At 37.0% G+C, this 16,537-nt stretch overlaps 2 protein-coding genes across 2 annotated transcripts in view; both read right to left on the reverse strand.

Annotated features, from left to right (window-relative positions):
• Positions 1-1,053: 1,053 nt before the first annotated feature.
• On the reverse strand, positions 1,054-3,446 carry LOC127431372 (cysteinyl leukotriene receptor 2-like). Its single transcript, XM_051681797.1, has 2 exons — positions 3,345-3,446; positions 1,054-2,845 (listed from the first exon to the last, which is right to left on the reverse strand). Exon 2 carries the CDS (start codon positions 2,835-2,837, stop codon positions 1,809-1,811), a length of 1,029 nt encoding a protein of 342 aa, XP_051537757.1. The 5' UTR covers positions 2,838-2,845; positions 3,345-3,446; the 3' UTR covers positions 1,054-1,808.
• Positions 3,447-6,824: 3,378 nt separating this feature from the next.
• Positions 6,825-16,537, reverse strand: part of LOC127431366 (retinoblastoma-associated protein-like) — a 47,070-nt gene continuing 37,357 nt past the window's right edge. The window contains exons 19-27 of the mRNA XM_051681792.1: positions 12,494-12,606; positions 11,734-11,879; positions 10,908-11,012; positions 10,574-10,687; positions 10,229-10,368; positions 9,654-9,684; positions 9,419-9,561; positions 9,271-9,317; positions 6,825-7,853 (exon numbers count right to left, since the gene is read on the reverse strand). Coding sequence (XP_051537752.1) covers positions 7,783-7,853; positions 9,271-9,317; positions 9,419-9,561; positions 9,654-9,684; positions 10,229-10,368; positions 10,574-10,687; positions 10,908-11,012; positions 11,734-11,879; positions 12,494-12,606 — 910 coding nt within the window. The 3' untranslated portion in view covers positions 6,825-7,782. The remainder of the gene's footprint in view (positions 7,854-9,270; positions 9,318-9,418; positions 9,562-9,653; positions 9,685-10,228; positions 10,369-10,573; positions 10,688-10,907; positions 11,013-11,733; positions 11,880-12,493; positions 12,607-16,537) is intronic.

Consider the following 16,537-nt stretch of genomic DNA (forward strand, 5'->3'; position numbering starts at 1 on the left):
CGTGCAACAGAATAATTATCCACCGCTGCTCACCTTTTATTGCAACTACATATTATCTCTCTCTCATTAAGCAACCGGATTAAGGAATGCCTGTGCCGTACTAGTCAGGTAAGGGTCTACAGACAGGGCTTCATGCCAACTTTCTTCTGCGTAGGCATGGGTTCTGCAACCTATGTGTGCCAGAGAAATATTAGTTGTCTGTTTTAGAAATAGCCTAATGATGTCCCTCACATCTGCATGCAAAATTACTTCGCCTACTTCTTAGACACACAGCCTATACAGATATTTAGCTGTCAGCTATCAAAATCTCTATCAAAAGGTGTGGCGAAGCAGCGCACAGTGCGACCCACTAGACCATGCATGTACGTTGTAGGGAAGCGCAGACCATGTGGAATGCATTGGCTTTTAAAAATGCTTATAAAAAGATTGCCGATACATTGTCCAAGTTATTACATACTCAGATTTTTGAAGAGCTGATTGCTGTGTAGATAGGCATTACATATAATGTAGTAGGGTGACCAGTCCCGAATTGGAAACTTTTTTGTATCATTTCTCTTATTTGTCCATGGCTGGGTTTCCAGAGGCACTAAGTAGAACGTTAGTATCACTAAAGTATTACTTAATCTCTATGGGCCATTTCCCAAAAAGCATCAAAGTAGTAAAGTAAAAACTTAAGTCATAAGTGCAGCTTAAATGCATCTTTCTTGCATTTTCACAGTTTCTTAGAGAATAAGGAATGTTAATAACCTTTATTGATATATTTGGATCATTGAAAAGCCATAGCCAGAACAAGGCTTTGGGTGTGCCAAAGGAAAACTGTGTTCAAGAACTGATGCACAAAAAAGTGCAATTTTTTGTAACATTACATTTTTCCCCCATTCTGATGGTTGATGTGAACATTAACTGAAGCTCCTGACCCATATCTGCATGATTTTATACGCTGCACTGCTGCCACACATTTGGCTGATTAGATAATCGATAGTATATGAATTGCACAGGCCCAGTGATGTAATATCAGTCTGTGCAAATTATTGGGACACTTGTGGAGGTGACTTAATTTTGCTTGCATGTCAAAGTTTTATTATTTGCATTTTATGTTATTTTTATCATTCAGTTATTTGCATTTAACATTGTTTTTTTTTTTTTCTTCCCTGCTGTCTGTGACTGTATCAGTTGAGTCCTGCAGTCCATTTTTGGGTTATGACCCACCAACTGAAAACCACTGATTTACAATTGTAACTAAACAAGCCAGAATAAGGTTCAAAGTCAGTTTCACTCTGACCGTTTGCAGGGGAAGAATGCCTAGATGTAAAAAAGATACTCAGTACTATCAACTGATATTAAGCCTTATTTGACCTTGGCTCTCACATGCTTACTCGTGTGAATTCAACAAGTAAACCACACAGACATCTAACATTTAAAACTTTAAAAGAATGTAAACTTAAACAAGGAATTTGTACAACAACACATTTATGTTTTATGTGGTGATAAGGCATGCTGAAGAAGTAGGTGTCTGCAGGAAGTCACATGCTTTGCTTAAAGTACTTATGCTCCTTGATAGCTCTGAGAGTTTAACATTATGACACACAGGGAAATGTGAAACCTCAGTAAAAGACCAACACAATGTAATTGCCAGTACATATTGAAGACATAAACACTCATAAACTTTGCAATGCAAAAGCTGATCACTTCTAAAAGGTACAAAAAACCCATAGCACTCGAAACATGACCTATTTCCCTCTTGCTTCTGAAAAACCTTCAACAGTTTCAACATCTGTTCTTTTTTATCTGTTCATCTTTTGTTTCGTTCACTTCTGCAAAACCTGCAACTCTTCCTTCTGCAGGTTTATTCTAGCAACACAATCGTTTGTTTTTCTTCTTCCCATCCATTTAGCAGAGAACGTTCGGACATTTTCCCCAACGAAGAAGAAAAGGATAGGGTCCAGACAACTGTTGGCAGTGCACAAACAATGTGATATGACGGCAGTCTTCCGGACTAAACAAAGATTGTGACAGGAGCCTCTGTATACATTCATCTTGACATGCTTCTCTGTAGATAAGAAGATCGTTCGCACTACATGATATGGCAAAAAGCACAGCAGAAAGATCCCAAGGCTGATGATAACCAGAGCGCATGCCTTTTTTCTGCAAGGTCTGGTCCTACCAAGTGCAGGACTAGGTCTCAGAAGACTCTTCACAACAAAGACAGAGCAGAAAATGATGACCACTAAGGGCATTCCAAAGCCCAATGGAAAGGAGATATTATTGATGAAGTGGAAGTTTTCCACACTTTCCAATGACAGCTCCAAGCACCGAGCACTGCCCTCACATTTATTTCCCCTCTTTGGGAACAGCAGTGGACTGCTGGCCAAAGCCATTAACACCCAAATGAGACCACACACAATACTGGCACCATAGTGGGTCTGTATGCGTAGGTACAGGTACGGCCACACTAGCGCTAGGTAACGTAAAACATTGAGGGCCACTAAGAAATAGATTGAGCTGTACATGTTCAGATAAAACTGTAAGGATATAACCCGACATGCGATGTCACCAAATGGCCAATAAGAGTCTAATAGGTAGTAGGAGATCTTCAGAGGAAGAGAGCACACCAGCATTAGGTCCGACACTAATAGGTTCACCATTAACAAATTGACTGGAGTGAAACTCTTCTGAGCTCGCCACTGGCTGAAGAAGACGCAGACAGATAAAGAGTGGCCGGCAGTTCCCAGGACAAAAATAATCAAGTAGGCTGCAGGGTACACTATGTGTTTGAAGTCATCAATGGAGCCACAACAGGAAATGTTGTTCCTGAGTTCTGGAGAACACGCATTCATGTCCTTTCCTGGAGGTAGATGATCACATTCATACAAAGTGTTAGTAATGCAAAAGAAAAACTAATACGTTTTTTAGAAATGATGCAATACCTCAGTATCGTTACTGAAGCGCAAACACTCTGGAGCTAGCGCTAAAATTAGAACACAAAGCATACTCAATTATTTTAGGATTTTAGGAGGCATTATGAGTTTTCTATTTTCATTTTGTTAGCAAAAGCTGTTCAAAAGTCTCAAAGACAGGTTTTTCTAGTTTAACATGAGAATCTTAGTCAGCGCATAACAGTAGCAAGCATTCTTCCCTTAATAAAACTAAATCTTTATCTCAAACACATACAGTTTCTCCAAAATACTCTATATATCAAGTTAACTTGTTTTACACAAACTGAACAATTGAGATAACATTTGCAGAATACTGTGATTATATAGTGCATGTAAAAGTGACACATTCATAACATGTTAGGAACGTGTACCAGTAGATAAAAAAATAAATAAAAAAATAGGTATTACCTTTTTCTTCAGCGAGAAGAGGTGAAATCAGTTCGTCACACACTTGAAGTTTATCACCAACCCAACCAGCGCAACACTGTCATCTATTTAAGAGTAGGTATGTTTAAAAAAAAGGAGGATGTCCCAAGACCTGCCTCCCTCTCACAAAACACTCTAAGCAAAATATCAAACTTAAGAGCTGTCCCTCTCTAAGAACAGCACTCTTCCTGTAACAGTATTTTTTTATTTTATTTTGGCAGTTCTTTCAATTGGTTTGGATTCGGTGTTTTGAATAGCATGTCCTGATACGCAGCACATACAAAAGTTGTGAAGTCCAAAGCTTATCATAACTTGCTGTTTTGTAAAATTATTAAAGCCATTTAGATGTATTACTATTACAAAACATGTATGTCAGCTTTGTTTTTCACAATCTGAACGGCACATTCTGCATTTTGTCTCCTCCTCCGGTCTTAATTTACACCAGCCATATGCACTGCACTACATTTACTCTTTGATGACAATCACTTCAGAAGAAGATGATAACCTCTTATCAAAAGCAACTGCTGACACATTAGGGTTTTGTGACCATCTATGACGGCAGCAGATCACTAAAAATTGCTATCGTAATTGATGTGCTGGAGAATTTGCATGAACATACTTGCTTTGAACTAGCTTCTGTCTTTTTGCATAAACACATTCTTCACTTGAATGATCATACAAAATCATTTAAAAGAAGAGCTAGGCACTTATGTAATACCCAAATTATTTTTATTAAAGGGATAGGTTACTCAGAAATACCAAATCTGGCATCATTTACTCACCATTTTGTTTTTCTAATGCTGTATGGCTTTCTTTTTTTTCTGTGGAACACAAAAGGGGATGTTAGGCAAGGCAAGTTTATTTATATAGCACTTCATGCATAATAGAAATTCAAAGTGCTTTATATGGAATTGACACAGAGAAGGGGGAAAAAAGCTAAATAAAAGTCAATTTTAAAATCACTTGAGAGCAAGAAATAAAAATCAAAAGAACAGAATACCCTGAGGACTGGGGTTTTGTGCAATTTTCGTGCCAGCGCAAAGCACAAATGGGCGTGGGAGGGAGTTTTTGCACTACTGTCGGTGTAGTTGTGCAAACTGTGGATGTATTACATGTAAATGAAGTGACACAAACCAGGGGCCTGGGTAGCTCAGCGAGTAAAGATGCTGACTACCACACCTGGAGTCACAAGTTCAAATCCAGTGCGTGCTGAGTGACTCCAGTCAGGCCAGGTTGCTAGGGTGGGTAGAGTCACATTGGGTTAACCTCCTCATGATGTGGTTCACTCTTGGTGGGACACGTGGTGAGTTGTGCATGGATGCCATGGAAAATAGCATGAAGCCTCCATATGCGCTAGGTCTCCACAGTAATGCGCTCAACAAGCCACATGATAAGATAAGCGGATTGATGGTCTCAGACATGGAGGCAACAGAGATTCATCCACAACCACCTGGATTGAGGTGAGTCACTACACCACTACAAGGATCTGGAGTGTGTTGGGAATTGGGCATTCCAAATTGGGGAGAAAAGGGGAGAAAAATCAATCAGTTCCTGCATTTGCAGTTTGGAGATTCTGAAGAGAATCACATTTTCTATGCATATAAAAGGAGCATGTCACTGTCAAAGAAATATGCCTGGCATTCATCAAGGACGTGGTAACTTGTTAATGAACATTTTAAATTCTAATTAACTGCATACAGTCCATTTACACTACATACTTATGAATGTGCTCTTTGTTTATATCACTGATGATTGACAGTGTATGAACTATATAATAGGACGCAGACGGTGGAAATCCCAGAGAAGAACCTCAGAATTCAATTGCACTTGATCCAGCTCATTTGCGTGATGCTCGGGCGATTTCGCCTAAACTTAGCACATTTGCATGAAAATACCAAAAATTCATGGCCATTCCCACTGACTTTGCGCTTATGACTTATGGCATTGCGCTGTGCTTAGTGCTAGTGCTCTTAAAATAGGGCTCCTCAGCTCTGTAGGTCCATATAATGCAAATGAATGGTGACCAAAACTTTGAAGCTCCAAAAAGCACATTAAGGCAGCATAAAATTAATTCATATGACTCCAGTGGTTAAATCCATATCTTCAGAAGCAATCTAAGAGGTTTTGGATGAGGACAGACCAAAAAATAACTCTTATCTTTCACTATAAATCATGACATAAGTCAGCAGTTTCCACGGAATCATGATTTCAAGCACAATTACTGTACACTTCCTAGTGCCATCTGATGGTCTGTGCATGCATCAAGCACTAAAAAGTGTAATTATGATCATGCTTAGAGACCGCAATGGCAAGATTACATATTTAGATCATATTGAGTTACATATTGGTATGTTCATACCCAAAACCCGATTTGATTGCTTCAGAAGACATGGATTAATCCTCTGGAGACATATGGAATATGTTTAGGCTGCATTTATGTGCTTTTTGTAGCTTTAAAGTTTTGGTCACCATTCACTTTCATTGTATGGACCTACAGAGCTGAAATATTCTCCTGAAAATCTTCATTTGTGTTCTGCTGAAGAAAGAAAGTCACACATCCGGGATGGCATGAGGGTGAATAAATGATGAGAGAATTTTATTTTTTTGGGAGAACTATCCCTTTAAGTCTTGTTTGGATAGGAGGCATCTAATTCTTGCTGTATTTTTAAAATGCTAGTAGGCTGATTTAATTGTTGCTTTGATATGATTACTGAAACTTATCAATTTCAGTATTGATCTTATCAATGCACAGGCAAAGGGAGTCTATGGGGCTTTAGTCACTTTGCAATAGGTTTCTTTTTCATTATTTGGCCTAGTGGGAGCATACAGGTTAAACAGGAGAGGTGCGAGGAGCCCTTTTAAATATTACCTGAACCAACTGAAGACCACCTCAGAGAGCCCTGCCCAGTGTTTCAGCCGGTCAAAGAGTATATTGTGGTTGACAGAATGTCAAAGGTAATACCAGCACTGAAATTTTGGCTGAATCAGTATTTAGATGACTATAATTTTGTATCTTTATGTGCCATTTCTTTGCTGTGATGCGATTGGAAACCAGATTTGAAAGAATTTTAAGAAGTTGTTCAGCTGATTGAAAACAACCTTGAAACCAGACATAGTGATTACTAAATGAAGTCAGGCAGTATGTTAAAGTCTCCACTGACTTGTATTGCATTCCATTAACTTTTCCCCCCATACAATGAAAGTGAATGGTGACTGAGGCTGTCATTCTGCCTAATATCTCTTTTGGTGTTACACAGAAGAAAGTAATAGGGGTTTAGAACAGTGGTAAATAATGGCATCATTTTCATTTTTGGGTGTACTATGCCTTAAAAAATAAAATTATTTTAAAATCACAGAAAATCAGCATGCTAAGAATGGTGCTGTTTCTCTGCTTTTCAAATACATGTTTGAACTTCAGCAACTTTAATGTGATTTACATTCCAAGGCATTGGGGGAGCTTATTTCCTGGTAAAGAGCATTCCAGTAAGGAATGATGCATCTGCCAACACATGCCTAACAGAGTTTATCAATAAAATGTGTGAGATACATCATTATCTACATATGACACACCTCTTAGTGTGTGGTAACAAGATGCCCAGACAGTACAGGAGTTATATTTTCAATAAATCAACAACAGGACACGTTTTTCATAACCAAACAAGTCAGTTGTTAAACTTTAGAGGCATTACATAATCTTTTTTTAAACAACATTTAAGTACAACATAATTTTTTTTGGAAAACAAATGACAAAGAATAAAAATAATAAAAACATTTAAAAAAAATAAAAATAAAAAAATAAAAAACAAAAATGTAAAATTCCATAAAAACAGACACCTCGGTCCAGTAAGAAAGTTAAAGAAAGATGACCACGTGTTGACCAACACGTCCACTCACATCCCTTAACATCAAACCCAATAATGCTTTAACTGCAACCAATTTCTATTATAATTAATTTTCTAAATTAAATCTTACAAATGCTTACAAAAGACCACAAGTAAATTTGCCAAAAACATGATTGTGTCACATTTCCAGGACTGCAAAATAAAGTAGGCAGCTCTAAAATGAAGGGAATAAAATGAAAATGACAACCAAAATGCAAAATAATAAATTATCATGACATGTAAAACCCACCAATTTTTATATGTTTGTAAAGTACCTCCATAACCTTATTTTCTCAATTACATTGTCACCTACTTTATAAAATAAAGCATAAAAACTTCTTCATGGACCCTCACACTTAAAACAAACTAAAATGAAATAACACAGGAAACAGCTGTGCTATTTCAGGAAATACAGTGCACCTCTCAAATACTAAAACAGGTGAATGAGTCTAAAATGTAAGAACATAAAACACTCATGGATGTCAGCCTTTCCCTTTGATGGTGGAGTGGTTTTATCAAGCAGCACATTGTGTCTTGACTCAGGTCTCTGGATGCTCTTTCACGGACTCTTCCTTCAATTTTTGCTCCTGCATCCGAGTTCGAGTTGAACCTACAATGACAAAACAAATGATTTGGCAATAACAGACGATTTCACAGGACGCAACAATGACTACGGTATATTTTGAATACAGAGGGCTCGGATACTTAGTGAATTCATTTGGGCTGAATAGAAACTAATCTGAGACTTTTACATTGATTCCTGGCCTTAGAGGAATATTCTGGGTTCAATACAAGTTAAGCTCAATCGACAGCATTTGTGGCATAATGTTGATTACCACAAAAGTAATTTCGAACTGTCCCTCCTTTTCTTTATAAAAAAAAAAAAAAGTGAATAGGGTGAATTTTTTGAGGGTTTATAAAAAGCACTTCTGTTCTTCTGTTAAAACTTGTGTATTATTTGAGCTGCAGAGTTGTTTAATCATTGTTTTTTTGGTCAATTTAGGTTTTATGGCATTAAGTCATCATGGCAATTAAAGGTGCTATATGTAAGATTAACAACAAATGTTTGAAATTGGTAATGCAGTCCAAATTCAAAATACTGGACAGTTGTCTGCCCCGCCCAAGACTCGAAGCTCATGAGGGTTGCCAGAATGTTGACATGCAAATTAGCCAACTCAACATCTGTTTTAAAGGATTTCTGGGCTTTAAGCTGTCTCCATCTTCCAAAGGCATCTCCAATATGTATCCTTGTTTTACTACACCTCTGGTCATAGTGTTTGTTAGACGGATGGCGAGGCTTTTTAGGTCGGGTGGAATCTGTTATCTCTGATCCAGTTGGTTTGCTGGCTTCCATGGTTGCAGCACGCAGTGTAGTTTGCCTGCAAACTTATTCAAATCTGGCAACCCGGCGGTGTCGAAATACTATTGGTGAGTGGGCAGTGGGCGGGATCACACAGGTCAAAACATAAACAGAAATTCCGGCCTGGAATGGAAACTTCTAAGTAGAATATACTGGCTGTAGCACTGTTATCGAAGAAGCCAGTATTTCAACTTCTCTAATGACATATTATGGTCATTTTATGATTTAGAACAGTAAAAAGATTATATATAGCACCTTTAAGTTATAAAGATGGATATAACTTTACACAGAATAGCTTAGTAAGCAATCTTTTCACACTAAAATCCTGTTAACATGCATACTGTTTAATCTTGTGGCTATACTTTTGAAACAGTGAGTATTTTTAACGTTTATGGATTGGTCCCATTCACTTCCATTTTAAGTGCCTCACTGTAACACAGATTTGTGCTTTTTTTTTTTTTAAGAAAAGGTACAAGTCGAAATAAATTTTTGTGGTAAGTAACATTTTGCCACAATTGCTGCTGACATTCATAAATATGACAAACATAAATTTGCAATAAAAATGCAGCCACGGCAGAGAGAGAAAAATGCGACAGGATTTTAGTACCGGGATATCTAACTCACATTTCAAACAACAGACATGTACCAAAGTACAAAGGACACTTACTCATTTCTGCCAGCTTCTGAATCAGCGTTGATTCACCACTTGTTTTGCTAAAACAAACAAAAAAACAAAACATTCTCAATGATTCACTGGAATGTTGAAGAAAGAGAAAAATCTTACAAGAGAAATAGAGCATGAATTGTTTTCCCACCTTCCATCAGCTTCATCCTGCCCATCCATGTCGAAACGCAATCTCTTCAGGGGTTTGGGGGTGGAACCTCCTTCCAGACTCCTCTTGAGGGACCGATCAGTGCTGCTCACCATCTGATTGATCTTTTGAAATTTGTCTGCTGACTGTAGGGAAAAAGAGTGAGAAAAGAGACTTCGAAACAATGTCTAAGTTTAAACTGGTTTGAAAGCTTAATAAGTGCTTTTAAATTACAAACCCCAAATGACTCGCCAATCGATACCAGAATTCTGCCCAAGACAGCACAAAAGAAAAGAGATGCCACAATTAGTACCACCCACCCACACACACAAATCTCTTATGCATTTTCTACATTACAAATGCAATTATCAGCATAAGAATTTCTTAGTATTTGACATGTCCCCTTTTACTTTAATGACAGCTTGCTTGAGCTGGCATGGACCTGATGATTCATGTTATCCCAGCATGATTTGAAAATGTTCCAAAAAACATCTTGTGAGCTTCAATGAAGCAAGAAAATACAGCATGACCCGTAGTACATGACCAATGTTGCAAATTTAGTAGTTAGTGAGATGTAGAGAGCTAATAATATGTATTCTAAATCATAACGTTTCTTTGTATTAGAATTTTCAAAATACTGAAACTTCTTTATTTTCTGGTTTAAATGAATAAAATGAATTTTCTGAACCCCACTGTAAAATGCAAAAAAAGAAAGCAATCCAAGCATGGATCAAGTTTAAAATGTAATGATATGAGATTTGATGCTGCACATTTCTAAAACTAAAAGACAATCTCTAATGACAGATGTGATACCTGCTCCGTGGGGTCATGACCACAGGAGACATCCGGCTTTTCAATGGGGAGACATAGACATTATTGCTGCCGGGCACTCGCAGAGGAGAGTTTTTGTAGGGGCTGCAGGGGATATGGGGGATGGGAGACAGAGGAGGTGGCTGGGAGAAAAACAAACACCCATCAGTCAAACCACAAAACACTGACGAAACGACGTGAACAATATCTACATATCTTAGTTAATGTCTCAGATGTCAAATGCAAAAAACATTGACCTTTGCCTCTTTCACACCACTAGCTGGCAGTATAACACAAGCAGCAAAAATCTAACCATTTGCTTTAATGAAATGAAAACATGCATCTCACCCTAGGAGAGGAATATTGAAGGATGTTAGTTTTCAGCCTCTGCATGAAGACCAGGTTGTAGAAGACAATGATGGAGTCGTATTGACCATCTCGGATCAACACATGCTTAAATGTCTGCCAAATCCAAAATAAACAGAGAGAGAGAGAGAGAGAGAGAGAGAGAGAGAGAGAGAGAGAGAGAGAGAGAGAGAGAGACACACAAGTTGAGTGTTGAACTGATGTAAATATCACTTTATATTCACTCTTCTTTAAAGAGTAACACAAAGCTGCTGAATCAAAGTCTTGCCGTACCAATCATCTGAAACAAAATACAGGTGTATCGATGTGCACTCACCTCCTGATTAGTATTGGGCAGCTTTTTGTAAGCTGTCACGATAGTTTTGAAGTGCAAATCCACATTCTTCACCTTGCATATGGCATACATGGCTGACATAATCAACTGCAATGCAAGAAAATTATATATATATTTTTTAAATATAAGCTTAAAATTCCCTTTTCAAGACATTTTTATCATGAAAATAGCTTTAAAACAGGGTCTCTTGCCATTTCACACATTAAAACAAAAGACTACGCAGAACTAGGTCCAAGAAACATTCAAATCAATTACATTTATTTAATTTATTTGGTGTTTTCATCTAAAAGGACATAAACTCAGGTGTTGTATTTTTTATATGTACATTTTATACATACAGCATTATAGTTCTTCACCCATGCTCCTATGTTTCTAGTGATTGTGCATGTTCCCGTTTATGATAATTTACATCAAAAAGCATTGATAGAAGTTGCCAATTCTCTGACAAGCACTTGACTGGTCAAGAAAAGGCTAAAACACTGATAGACTTTTAACACAACAAAAAAGTCTCTGGAGGCATCGCGTTTATAATTAAACATGTAAATTGTAAAAAATCCTGATAAATGAAAGAAATATTTGTGCTAATTTTTGCTTTTAATACATCAGATATTGCCAACATGTGATTAGTGTTAAAGACATATGGATGACAATGTGGTCATGTAACACTGTAACTGCAAAGCCACGTCTGTTATATTTTTAACGTTTATCTTAATTGGTATTTACAATTATTACAATTTTACTATCCGAGACAGCAAATGCAACACACTTGCATGTATACAGTAAAGAGTAAGAGTTGGGTTCTTAGTACCTGGTCTAAGTGTCTGTCTCGCATTAATTCATACTCGTTCTGGAGGGTGTGCTGCAGCAAGGTCCATATTACTGGCTCCAGCTCAGGGTGTGAGGTCAGCAGGTGCGAGAAAAGCATTTTCAGCCGCAGGTAGGCCATCCTGTACACTGAAAAAGATCGAGAGAGCAAGATGAACATTACAGCTGAAAGGCATGTTATCTCTACTTGGATCATGACTGTTAGAATGAGATTGATCTTCATCTTGCAAATGACATCAGTTCATCAATATTACTGACTGCAACACTGAATTACAAACAGAGGCACCTGGCTATGTGTCTTATGTAATATGATCTAAATAGTGGGCAATGTTATGAAATCATAGCTCAACATCAAACGCCACAAAGTGAAATGGAAAAAGACTTTGCACAAGACTCTTGCTGCAAAAAGGATACCCGCTTGGTCACAACTCCAAAATAACATTGTCTCAAAGAGTGTAAGCAATGGTTTTGAAATACAACAATCCAAGATTGAAATGTCCAGAACAGGCATTCCAAATAAGTCAAGCTGTTGATTTTATTTGAAAAAAGACATAGCACCAACAAATGCATGTGAATGATGTCAATGAAGTGCACTGTGAAAAATCATTGGTGGTTTTCATTTGTGATTCATGGTGTTTGTTGGATTGCTCTTGGTGTGAATATACTTTTCACGTGTTAAATTAAACTTTCAGCACTCACTCTGTGTATGTGAAATTACATTCAATTAAAATGCTATAACCTACACTTTTTGTAGAAGAGGCTCAGAGAGTTTGATCGGGGTGGTCTGCCGCCTGGTGCAGGGGGCTCAACCTCTGTCGCTGGGGGCTGACGACTTGGCCGTACAGGAGAGAGATACCTGGCAAAAGAGAGGAAAAAAAAACAAACAAAAAAAAAACAGCAAGTGAATAGAATTTAGTGGTTAAACTACTCTAGAATATCTTGCCAAGCTGCATTAGATCCCCTCCTAATATTAAAGTTTTTAAACCCTGTTTTAAGACACATCTATTATCCCTAGCCTACGAGGATGTGTAATGTAATTTATCCTATGTTGTGTCGAACATCTGATGTGCTTAGTGTGGCAATTCTATACTTTTCTACAGAAATTCTACAGTAGATTGAGACTGATTTCAGTCAGTATTTGTGTTTCCTAAATGTGCTTTATACATAAATATGACAGAAGTCAGTAGTCTCCCACAATCATACTCAAAACTAGCAGAAGATATGGGCCACCAAATGCTAGTGGCTGACCTTGTTTTAAGAGACAAATTGCCACCCATGGTCTAACTGCAGTTTGCAGTCAGTTCAGTCTACACGCAAACACATCTTACTGCAGGCGGAGAAAAACAACCTCCAACAGCAGCGAGCCAAATGTCATATATACTAAATTTACTCTGTGGCTGTAATGCTACAACCACAGAGCTTAAGACACTCAAAAAGCTTAGAGCCTCATTAGGCTTGGAACACATCAGTCATTCTGCAATACAGAGAATTTATAGAGGTAAATCAATAGCAAAACTCGAGAGCTTGCATATTTGGATTTGAGAACTTGTACAATAAATATTTGTAATCATAAGTTGAAATTTACACTTACAGCACCGATCTGCACTAATAGACAATAATTCAAAGCTTGTGTTCTGAATTCTTAAAGTTGCAGTGCCAGATTTGAGAGGTTGTAAGTGCCGATTTGTGGTTGTACTGCGAAAATGAATTAAAATACAAAAGTTAATGTGTAGTACATGTTTGTGTCTGTAGTTATATTTATTTGTATGTCATTTTAAACATTTGTGACTACTTGTCTGCAATTGTGAATTCAAAACGCAAGCTTTGAATTATTGTCTGTGAGTGCAGATCGCAACATTCAACTTCAAATTTTTATTTTACAAGTTTTCACATCGGTGCTGTAAGTGTAAATTTCAAATTATGATTACAAATATTTATTGTACAAGTTCTCAAATCCAAATATATAAGCTCTTGAGTTTTGCTACTGATTTACCTTCATAGCAATGGCAACTATACCATTCACAAAAATAGATACTTTGTTCAGATTCATGTATATTTCAAGTAGTGCCTGACCGATTTATTGGGAGCAATCTTAAAATGAGCCTGTCACAGATATATCGGTATCGGCATATATGTTTTCCGATATGCGCAGAAATTAAAACTTTTTTTCAGAACATATAATGCAGAAAACAATGCTTTGGGTGATTTAGAATAGTGTCATAGCGTAGTTTGTCCAGCAGTGTGTGCTCCGACTCCATTGTTTACAGAGCTGAGCTAACGGTTCTGCTGACAGTGCGGAGTTAAGCGGTGTCTTCACAGTAAGTTGCGAACTAGTTTGTGAAATACATACTGGAAAGTTAATAAACAATGACCTCATCATTTCCCCTTTTCAATATAACTAATATAACGTTAACCCTTTCCCTGACAACCATGTCACTCATGTCTGTTTGCTGTTAGCCAGCTATAGTTTGTCAGTGCAGTCAGTAATGTAGCAGATTGAAAGGTAAACATCAGAGCATCTTTTTGCAGCTCAGCAGACAACGGTGGTGGATTGTGTCTGTTGAGTGTTGATTTCACGCTATGTTGTTACCTAGTTGGTGAGACGCAATGCTGGAAAGTAAATAAAGTCCATCTTTTACTCTCTGTGACAATGAGCTTATAGCTAACTAGCTATCCACGTAGCTACTTTCATTGCTTGTCAGCTGAGTGGAAGCTAATGTGTAAACATGTATTCACCAAACTGTTTTGTTCAGGATTAACAGTTTGGTACCCCTTTTAAGCAAACAATTCCAGTCGTTGCATTTACAAAATGTAATATTTAAAAGTCTGGTTTTCCACTGTTAAAAGTTTCCCCTGAACTTGTATAGCAGAATACCGTGTAACACCGCTGCCGCAGTTTATCTCTTGTCTCGGCAGGTGTAAATGCTTCTTGTTTTACAACCTGCCCCTAATTGACTGGCAGTATTAAAATAGTCAGTATTTGACTGATAATAAACAGTACTACTGATTTTTATTTAGCAATAATTTCAATTTATCCTTTATTTTAATGGTCAGCCATTGACTGATACTGAACATACAGTACTGATTTTTATTTAGCTATAATTTTAATTTATTCTTTATTTAAATGGTCAGCAACTGACTGATACTAAACATACAGTACTGATGTTTATTTAGCTATTTATTGTATTTTTATTTATTCTTTATTTTCTCAGTGTTCATTTCTAGATTTTGTTGACAAAGTGTAATAATAAATGTCAAATATTCTTTGATAAAAATATTTGTTTAAGAAAGTAGCCTTCTGAGTACCTTTGCATAGTCATATCGGTGCAAAATCCGTGCACAACCCATATAGAAAAGGTCTGTTTTCATTCCAGCTCAAAAATTAACTATATCAGCCACCATATCGGTAATCAGTGAATTTCCCCCCTCTAAAATCGGTATCAGTCTCAAAAATCCCATATCGGTCGGGCTCTAATTTCAAGTATATCACATGGGGTCCAGAAAATTTACCAAATCCCAAAACATGAGGTGTAAAAGTATGAGATTCTTTGCTAACGCCCAAGCTTAATAAGCTACTTGTTTGTGTTAGCAACCTCAAAAGTTTCAGAACAGTTTTGGTTCCTTTTTCTGGCAATAAATCAAAAAGGAAGTCCACTTCATTCTCACGGAAAGGTCCTCAGAAACTCAGGCTTATCCCACAGTGCTGCAATACACCGGTGAACTATGGCTAATCTAGTTATGTAATACCAACTAGCATCGCAACACAAACTCCAAAAATATCAACTACTGATCAAAAATATATCTGCACAGCAATTAATGGAATTGCTCACCCAAAAATACAAATTCTGTTATCATTTACTCACCCTCATATTGTTCCAAACCCATACGACTTGCTCCCTTCTGTGGAACACAATGGGGAATAATTTAATGAATGTGCCATTAGTGGATTTCATACAATGACAGTGAGTACTAACTCACTTTAATGCAACGTCTTCTGAATAGGGCTGGGTATTGAAACAGATTTCCCGATTCGATTCCGATTCACAAGCTCTCGTTTTGATTCAATTCCGATTTTGATTCAATAAGGTTATATTTCAGTTATAATGTCCCTTTAGCTAACATATGAAAGAAATTATCTCCTAGATAATGCTGTTCATTATACAGGGGACCTTCTAACTATGTACATTATGAAAATCTTAAATTTTACTAATTTTATTAGTTAATAGTATTCAATCAATAAATATTATGTTTCTTATATAATTGTTTTGTTACATATTAACTGTTTACTGCATAATTTGTACTATTTACAAGTATTTACATTGATTTGTTAAACACGAGCTAAAAAACAGTACTGTATCTTTAACAAAACTGGCATTTCTGTGGATTAGCACATTAAGGAGATAGAGTCGAATGGCTTTATATCATCTCTGCTATGCGTGATTAGAATTAAATGTTTATTTTATTTTTAGTTTTTTTTATCAACAACTGACTGTAAAGAACAAAAAGGGTATAAAAGAGACAGTATTCAATGACAAATGGGTTGCATGGACTTCGTCTTCGGACACATATTAAATGGATCTGACTGCTGAATCCTCCACCACTATACTACACAATCACTTGTCAGTGAAATATGAACATTTAACAGCCAGCTGAAAAATATATACATTTAAGTCGCATAAATGTGAGTGATTTCCTCTCACTGTAGTGGAGGGTTGCGCATAGAGTAAAAGATCGATCTTGGGATTTAAGAATCGATATCAAGACTGCGATCCATTGGAAAATCTATA

Source organism: Myxocyprinus asiaticus, chromosome 40 (assembly GCF_019703515.2).
Source record: "Myxocyprinus asiaticus isolate MX2 ecotype Aquarium Trade chromosome 40, UBuf_Myxa_2, whole genome shotgun sequence".
Classification (NCBI taxonomy): domain Eukaryota; kingdom Metazoa; phylum Chordata; class Actinopteri; order Cypriniformes; family Catostomidae; genus Myxocyprinus; species Myxocyprinus asiaticus.